This window comes from Marmota marmota, unplaced genomic scaffold (assembly GCF_001458135.2).
Source record: "Marmota marmota marmota unplaced genomic scaffold, marMar, whole genome shotgun sequence".
In the NCBI taxonomy this organism is placed as follows: Eukaryota; Metazoa; Chordata; class Mammalia; order Rodentia; family Sciuridae; genus Marmota; species Marmota marmota.
The window spans coordinates 20,619,000-20,628,850 of record NW_025999853.1 but is presented as its reverse complement, the minus strand read 5'-3'; the positions used below and the strand labels follow the sequence as shown (position 1 = coordinate 20,628,850).

Genomic DNA, 9,851 nt, shown 5'->3' with positions numbered 1-9,851 from the left:
TGAAGCATAAAAAAGAGTAAACAAAAATTGTATGACATTTCATTCCTTAGTCTTCTCAATAAAGTTATAAAAATACAATGTCACTTGGTCTTTGTAAGCTCTTGAGAATGTCTAGAGGATCAAAAGGCACAACACACAATGAGATGGTAAAAAATAAAACCTGCTCATAGGTACGATTGAGGAAAGCTTCTAAAAATAGGCTCGCACATAAATAGGGCTTTATTTTTTCTTCCTTCCCAAAACCCAGATAGCATCTCCCCCATCTTATAGATCTTACATATGTGATCTGCCTTCTCCCACCTTAGCTCTTAATGCAGGTTAACAGAAAAGCCAGCTACAATCGATTTGCCTGCTTTTTTTTCATTTTAATTTCCATTTTGTTTAAGATAAAACAGGATTCTTAAATGGTACTCAAGATCTTTTAGAATGCCTGGCTCATTTTCATTTCATTTCAAATCACAATTCATTAAAAAATAGATGATGATGCAAATTTTTTTATATAAAAAAGGACTTATTATTCACTTGCTATATGTGTCTATATTTTTAAATACAGCTGTTGCATCTTTGGCTTTTAGTATGTTGAAATCACACTAACATGATCTTTGTGAATCGTGACCATAGGTTCAGTACAATCCAAACCATTTATTGCATTTACCTGTGATAGGTGCTTTAACTCTTCATTTTCCTTAGGTTGGCCAAATGAAATACAATGTCCATCATACATCAAATAAAAACCCACTACTGTCTATGTCATATATGTGCTATTGCTAATAAAAATAAGTGTATTCTTGCTGTGGAAATTCTGTGGCCTGGGAATTTTTATTAGATCATCTTTTCAAGACATTGAGGATTCTTCTTTTTAACTGAAAGAAATGCAAGTCAGATCAATAATTCATTCTCTCCATTTAGGACGCTGTTTTAGAGGCAAGTGAATCATTTCACCTCAAGAATGTTCACTAAAGAAATACATTCATTACTTTAAGGAGTTGCCTGAACATGGTCAATCTGAAATGATTTAGCAATGAAATTCAGAGATTTGGTTATTTTCCTGGCAGGATTTGTACTATAAATGAAAACTGACATTTAAAATAACATGTGGGAAAATACAGAGTCACTTGGATGCTTCCACTTTATTACTGCAATCATAACTAGTAGTGATTTAAATTAGTCCTTGACATTGATTTGTGTGTTTAAATTAGTCCTTAAATATGCCTTTTTGCCTTTTGTTCTGTTGCTCACCCTTTGAAGAATGCCATGATAATCAGTGCATGGTGTGTTGTGCCGAGCACCCTGCACGGCCTTCCTGAGGACGCGTCCGCTGATTGTGCCTTGCTCACACATTCCTATTCAGCTTTTCTGTTGGACGACACTGATAAGCTTGTGTTGATTTTCAAGGCAGTCCTTCAGCTTATCCTCTGTCAAAGTCAGTCGCTGCTCCAAAATGGAAACTGTCTACAAAAGGGAGGACAGAATAATCAATGCCCAACGGTAACCTGGAGGGTAACCTGGAGATAGGAGGACGGTGATGACCTCTGCACAGGAGATCCTTTTCTAAAGCCTCAAAGCCAGGGAGGAGGCCCCATGCAGCATTCCAAGTCGAGTCACGGGCTACATGGTAGCATGGGGAATGGTGGGGGTGACACATGCCTGGTCCAAGTAGGTGCTTTTCAAACATCATTTCGCATCATTCTGTCATGATCCAATCCATGATGCATCATACCCATCACACCCCAGAGAGATGGACAACTGGAAGACTTTGAAAGTACCATGATTGCCATCAGTCTCTCACACAGTACAACAGAAGCTCACAGTGTGGCTGGAAGCATTGAGTAAAGACACATGTGTGCAGTGGGTAGGAAAGTGCTGGGCATGCAGGACCTGGGCCTTGGCTATCCCTCCTCCTTTGGGGAATGATGCACATGTTCCATTTAGAACAGACATACATGTGTAGGTTACACTTAGGACATCTAATTTCTCTGTGATATTGACTATTTTCAATCTTTTTTTTATATTAAAAAAACTTCCTTAGAAGTTAAAATAGACTATTCAGGAAACCACATAAAACACATGTGTCACTAAATGAATGCATATTAAACAATGCCCTCATAGCTATTACTCAATAACTAGAACTTTGCCAGCTACCCCAGAGTGCCTTCCGTGAGCCTCCTACAATCACCACCCCTCCCTCCCTCTGTAACAGCCACTACCCTTGACCTTCATAATCACTGTTATGCATTTCCTTATGGTTTTATTTCCCTGATACACACTTCTAGACAGTGTAATTTCTCCTTTTCAAGATCTGATACATGACTTTCAATCGGCAGGTACCCACTTTCTCCCTTTCTTTTCTTGACAGTTTGTCTGCTGACAAGCTCGTACACTCTAACGTGTGAAGTTTCCACCAAGTCTGGATTTTAGAGATTGTGTGTTCAGCCTGTTCTTCCATCCTCTGTATATTCTAAAAATCGGCAGCTGGATCCTAAGGCTTGATCAGGGTAGATTTCTTGCTAAGACTTTGTGTGGTAGTTTATTCTTTTTTTAGAGGACATGTTAAAAATGTTTGGTTGTTTCCCTTTCAGTAATGCTATAGTAACAATTCAATGCCTAGATCTATTAATTTGTGGGGAATGTAAATGGTAATACTGTAATTCTATCACTTAAAAAGTTTATTAGCCTCGGCAACTTAGTGAGCCCTATCTCAAAATAAAAAATATAAAAGTTCTGAGGATGTAGCTCAGAGGTAGAATGCCACCAGGCTCAATCCCTAATGTGGCAAGAAAAAAAAATTTATAAATAATTTATAATAAGAGTCAGTTTCATCATCTGCTAATTGGTTACCCAGTCGTAGAGCTCACATAGGAAAAGCAGGATAAATGCTTGGTTATTTTAGTCAACAAATTTCATGGAAAAAGTTGATTTCTAATCACACTTTGAAGGTTATCAGTATATCATTATTTAAAACTTTTGCTTTCATATTCCACAGAACAGGTGCAATTAACTAAAAATAATGATGCTGATAATACTTTCACCTATTTCTTGAGTGTGTACTATGTGCTAAACAATTTGCCAGATACTTTATGCATGCTATTGACATCTTTTAACATTGGTAAACTCTATCTGCTATATAACCTATAATTTCATTTTTATTTATTTCTAATTATAGTTCAGTTATAAACACCCTGAACCTTAGGTGGTGTTAAGTCACCTGTAATTAAAGTGAATCAAAGCTTGTTTGTTTGTTTGTTTGCTTATTTATTTTGTAGTGCTGGGAAACTCAGGTCCTTGCACATGCTAAGCAAATGCTCTACTGTTGAGCTATATCCCCAGCCCTAAAGGATATTTATTTTACTTGCTACTTGCCCACAAATTCACTGTTGCCCTTTTGCAAATGTGCCATCTACTTTTAATTTCTTTCATATGTAGAAGGAATAAAGCCCTTCAAAATTAAAAATCATAGAGAAATTTAATGATGCTTAAAATGATTCATTTTACTTTGAATCAAGTAAAAGGAGAAATGGGTCATGAAATGGGAATGGAAAGATTCATTTTGGAGAGATCCTAATGCTCATCTGACACTGATGATAGTTTAGATAGGGAAGTCATGGTAATGTGGGAAACAAACCAATTATAACTAAATTTGCAACAAAGCTGAGAGGGCAATGGCTTTTGAAAGGAAAGAAATGTCTGATAAATACAGAGAAAGTCACCTCTTTCCTAATATTATGAAATGAAAATGGGTGATTTTAATATGATTTTTTTGAAACTTCAAAATGGATAGTTTTGTCAGAATTTTTTTCTTTTTTTTTATTTATTTCTTACATACATGAAAATAGTGGAGTGCATTACATTCATAATATGATTTTCATTGAGCAAATCCTACAATGACTCCCAAGTTTTCACATGACTCTTTCCCAGAGTCTGTCAGGACTCTGAACCTACAGATATGCTTCTTAATTTCAAAGCCCCTGAGATGGTATACACAGGACTGAAATACTCATTTAATTAGTGGTTCTACACATTGGCTGTAAGAGAGGATCATATCGGGTGCTTATATGACTGATGCCAGGGTCCCATTCCAGTCTGGAAGTAAGACCTATGATAGCAGCCCCAGTAACAGAATGCTTGGCCAGATTTGAGAATAGACTCAGGTAATTTCTATGAAAGAGTTATTTCAACTTGAAATACTTATTCTGAACATCTCTCTAATTGACATTTCTCTAGTTCATACTTTAGTCTCTCTTATAACTTGGGACAGTGTCCACTCTGACAAATATTGCAACAGATATTGTACATATCAAGGAGGAACAACAGAAGCCTTCTCCAAAAGAAACATGGTATTAGCAGAGCTGTAGGAAACCTCTGGTATATCCATTAGGTTCTCCTTATATCACATCTATGGTTCTTGATAAAGGGTTGAAAGACTTTGGTAACATCATTTAAGGCCCTCTGTATTCCTTTTCTGTAAAGATGAATTAGCCTGAAAATACTGGTTAAGATTCCAAAATGGGAATGCAAAGCTAACACCCTGGAAAGAAAAACTGTATTCAAATAAGTAGCTTTGGAATGAGAGACTGCCCCATAGGACAGACAGAATGTTTTCAGAGTGAAAAACTGTAAACTGGCAATATTTCATATTAACCATAAATGTTTGTTCCAATTCATTTTTCTTATGGCCCTAAATATTTCTTTATGAGTGGCTCAACGTGAACATACTGCATCACAAATTCTAAGGGCAAAAGATTACTGCCTAAAACCAAACACACTCATAGGCTCATAGCCTGAAGTACTGTTATTGTTCTTAATAACACACACTGCTTTTCTGGCTTAGTATGTTTATGTATACATGTGTGTATGTGTTTGCATACACACGTGCATTCATGCACATGATCTCTGAGCTTCTCCACATGATCTTACTTGTTACATGATTGCTACCTTGGGTATGCTTGTTAGTAAAAATTTCCTCATGTTCCATTTTTTTTTTTTTTTGCGGAAGGCAGGTAGCAGGCATTGAACTCGGGGGCACTCAACCACTGAGCCACATCCTCAGCCCTCTTTTGTATTTTATTTAGAGACAGGATATCCCTGAGTTGCTTAGCATCTTGATATTATTGAGGCTGGCTTTAAACTCGTGATCCTCCTGCCTCAGCCTCCAGAGCTGCTATTCCATTGGTTTTGCAATCTGCTCTGACCAGGATTGCTTGGTGTATCTTACCTCTGAGGCAAAGCATGCCAACCCACCTGTGTCAAGACATTGAGCTGTTCCATGATGTGTTCTAAAGCGTCTGTCACAGCAAGCGGTATGCTTCTTTGGCTCTCGGAGGGAAAGTCACTAAATTCTTCTGTTTTATTTTTCACGGCTATTGCTGAACAGTCTGCTGACATTAAGGAAGGATTCAAGAAATATCCACAGATATCTTCACCCTTGTCTGGCAGATTTCGACCACTATTTTCCGTTATCTTTAATGTCATAGAAAAGATAGGAAGAGTTATGTTTTCCAAACTTTAAAATGATATCTGTATACAAAAGTTTTAAATATTCTTCCTCTAAAATTTCCAAACTTAGGTTTAATAATTTATCCTCAAATATAATAAATTAAAGAAACTACAACAAGGATACAATGCTAACAGTGAACAGAAATATCACATCTTTCCTTGTCATTGAAAGACACCATACATATGTCTGTCTGAAAGATCAAGTGTTATGCCATTAAAAAAAAAAAAAAAAAAACTGCTGCAAACTTGGAATGCAGCTCAGTAGTAGAGTGCTTGCCAGCATGAGTCCCTCGGTTCAGTCTCCAGTACCACAGTGGGAGAAAAAAAGATTGGTGGATGCTGTTTAATTCTTAATTTAAAAACATTCAGCTGGGCGCTGTGGTAAATGCCTATAACCCCAGATACTCAGGAGGCTGAGGCAGGAGGATTGCAAGTTTGAAGCCAGCCTAGGCAATTTAGTAAGACCCTCCCTAAAAATAAAAAACAAAAAGGGCTGAGAATATAGCTCACTGGTAGAGTGCTCCTGGGTTCAATTAATTGATCATAAATGAATGGGTTTATTTCTGGATTCAATCCCTGTGAAATACATAAGATTAAAAATACAAATAAGTAAAAACAAACCATTCACATCTAGGAAAAAAACAAAGAAAGTAAGTAAGCAAGCACTGGTAAAGATTTGGAGAAGTTGAAGTTGAAACTCTCATTCATTGCTGGTAGAATGTTAAATGCTGAAGTTGCTGTGGAAAATAGTTTGGCAGTTCCTTAAAAAATTATTCACAGAATTACCAAAGGATCCAGCAATTTCATTCCTAAGCATATACCCCAAAGAACTGAGAACAGAGACTCAAATGGACACTGTACTCCTTTATGCACAGCAGCCTTACTCACACTAACCCCCAGGTAAAAACAACCCACATTATCCATCAACAGATAAATGTATAATGAAATGTAACTGAGAACATTATTCTGCCACAGAAAAATGAATGGAATTCTGATATACACTACAACATGGATAAACATTGACAACATTATGCTAAGAGGAATAAGCCAGACACAAAGGACAGACATTGTATAATTCCACTTATGAGGTATCTGAAATGGGTAGATTGATAAGAAATGGAGAATAGGGTGTAGGTTACTAGGAGCTGGGGAAAGGATACTGAAAATTATTGCTTCATTGTACATAATTTCTGTTTGGAATGATAAAAGGTTCTGGAACCAGCGATGATGGTTACACAACATTGTGAAGTTATGAATGTGTTTACTGCCAGTGAATTGTACACTTTTAAAAAATGGTAACTTTCATGTCATGTATATATTACTCAAAAAAATAAAAAACAGCAAAAAAAATTTTTCAACCATATGGCAATGAACAATCTGAACATAAAATTACAAAAATAATTCCATCTATAATACTGGCAAAAAGTAAAATACTTAGGAATAAATTTAGTAAAAGAAGTGTAAGACTTGTACACTTAAAATTGCAAACCATCAGGGGGGATAGTAGAGGATAGGAAAGGCAGCAGAATAAAACAGACACTAGTATGTCAGTATGTAAAAACGTGGATGTGTAACCGATGTGATTCTGCAATCTGTATACGGGGAAAAATGAGAGTTCATAACCCACTTGAATCAAATGTATGAAATATGATATGTCAAGAGCTATGTAATGTTTTGAACAACTAATAATAAAAAAATTGCAAACCATTGCTTAAAGAAATTAAAGCTCCAATTAAATGGAAAGACATTTTATACCCTAAGTTCATTGATCAAAACATAAAAATTAAGCTAATTCTAAAATCCATATGGAAATGCAAAGAACACTGACCAGCAAAAATAACACTGAAGAAAAAAGGTGTATGACTTATAATTACAAATTGCAAAACTTACTACAAAATTATAGTAATTAAGACAATGTGGAGCTGGGGATGTAGCTCTGTATAGAGAACTTGCCTAGAATGTGTGAGGTCTTGGATTTCATCCTTGGCACTGGCTAAATAAATAACAGCATGACACTGATATAAAGGAAGACATATAGATCAACAGAACAAAATCCAGAGTCCAGAAATAAGCCCATTAGTTTATGTTCAACTGATTTTTAACAAGGTTGCCAAAACAGTTTAATGGGGGAAAGAATAGCCTTTTCAACAAACAGTGCAGGAAAACTGGATATTCACCTTCAAAAAAGTGAATTTAGTTCCTACCTCAGATCATATACTAAACTAACTTAAAATAGGCCATAAGCTTAAACAAAGGAGCGAAAACTATAAAACTTTTGGAAGAAAACATAAGAGGTGATTTTCCTGACGTTAGACTAGACAAGGGCTTCTTATTTACAATACCAAAGCACAAATGATAAAAGAAAAAATTAATTGGACTTTATCAAAATTTAAAAAATTCATGTGATTAAAACCTACCATTAAGATTTTAAAAAACCCCACAGAATGAAAGAAAGTATTTACATATCATATATTTGATAAAGGACTCCCATGCAGACATATAAAGAACTCTTAAAACTCAATGAAAAAGCATATAACCTAATTTAAAATGGGCAAAAGATGAGAATAGACATTTCTCCAAAGAAGATTTACAAATGACCAATAAACACCTAAGAATATGACCAATATCATTAGCCATAATGGAAATGCAAATCAAAACTACAATGAGGGCTGGGGATATAGCTCAGTTGGTAGAGTGCTTGCCTCACATGCACAAAGTCCTGCACCACACACACACACACACACACACACACACACACACTCACTACAATGAGATACCATTTCATGCCTAATAGGATGACTAAAATTAAAAAGGCAATAACACGTGTTAGTTAGAATGTAGAGAAATTGGACCCTTCATACATTGCTGGGGGGACTTAGGGAAGCAGTTGAAAAAAGTTCTTCAAAATGTTAAAACACAGAATTACCATATTATCTAGCAATTCCGCTCTTAGGTATACATCCAAGAGCAGTAAAAACATACATCCACACAAAACTTGTATATGCATGTATAGCAGCATTGTTCATAATATCTAAGAAAATGTAAACAACCCCCATGCTCCAAATGCTATGATAATGAATACACAATTAAGATCCTTAGTATGGATTATTATTTGCCCACAAAAAGAAATGAAGTACTAATACATGTTATAGCAGGATTAATCTTGAAAACAAAAAGCCACATTTAGTAGAATTCCATTTATGTAAAATTTCAAAATAGACAAATATATGAAGACAGACTAAGATTAGTGGTGGCCAGGGGCTGATGGGGAGAGAGAATGGGGAGAGCTTGGTAATGGGTATGGAGGTGATGAAAATGTTCTAAAATTCTCTTTGGGGGTGACAAAATAGTCTAAAATTAGATAGTGGTGAAGGGAGCACAACTTTGTGAATATACCAAAAACCATTGATTTGTAAACTTTAAAAGGGTGAATTTTATAGCATACAAGTTATCTCATTAAAGCCATTAAAAAAATCCAAATATATAACACACTGAATTTTCAAAAATATATTTTATGTGTCTGGCTATCCTTTGGGATATGGGGTTCCCAAAAGAGGTTGTTTCAGACATGCAGAATACTTGTAATGACAGTGATTGACATCTGAAGCTCACTGTATGCTCTGCATTGTTGTAAATGCTTTGCACATATTAGCTGATCTGGTCCTTCCCAGTAATCCTGCCAGGTAAGTTGGCCTTCTCTACCTTCCTAGCAAAGCTGAGTTCCTTTGGACCTCCAGATTACTATTCCCATTTTACAAATTAGGAAACAGATACTGAGGATAACTAGCTTGTCCAAGGCTTCACAGGTACAAACCTTGGATGAAACATAACCAATTACAAATCTAAGAGATGCTAAAGTACATTATACACTGGGACTTTGGGAACAAAGCCACTGTTTCCCATGATCCTCCCTACCACTTTTTAGGAAGATGATAACCTTCAAACTTCCCTTTGTCATAGTCTTATAATTTACCATTTGTTTAAAATGATGAAAAATTAAAAATCTACTATTCTATTATTATTATTGCTACATTAGGGATTGAACCCAGGGCCCTGTGCATGCGTAACAAGTACTCTACCACTGAGCTACACCCTTGGCCCCAAACCATTATTCTTCATTCGAATTTTTAAAAAAATATGTATAAAACACATTTTTGGACTTGAGGGGAGAACATGGCGGCGAGAGGGGAGGCAGCGCTTTCAGTACCTCCTCAACAACGGGGTCAGAGAGACGCATGGATACGCTTAGATACGACCTGCTGAGAAACTCCTAGCAAAATTCCACTAAAGAGAGATCGGCCGGGAATCGGTAGGATTTTTGGAGGGACAGTCTGCGCTAGACGAGTGAATCTCCGCCA

The 9,851-nt window shown here is 36.1% G+C and overlaps 1 protein-coding gene across 4 annotated transcripts in view; it reads right to left on the bottom strand.

The window, feature by feature from the left end:
- Window positions 1–344: 344 nt before the first annotated feature.
- The window catches only part of Poc1b (POC1 centriolar protein B), a 90,264-nt gene continuing 80,757 nt past the window's right edge, over window positions 345–9,851 (bottom strand). For 3 of the 4 annotated variants that reach the window (XM_015482951.2, XM_048804169.1, XM_015482952.2), the window contains 2 exons: window positions 5,239–5,457; window positions 345–1,452 (listed from right to left, as the gene is read on the bottom strand). In XM_015482951.2, the coding sequence (XP_015338437.1) occupies window positions 1,348–1,452; window positions 5,239–5,457 (324 nt within the window). In that variant the 3' untranslated portion in view covers window positions 345–1,347. The remainder of the gene's footprint in view (window positions 1,453–5,238; window positions 5,458–9,851) is intronic. The other variant, XM_048804175.1, reaches the window with a different exon arrangement.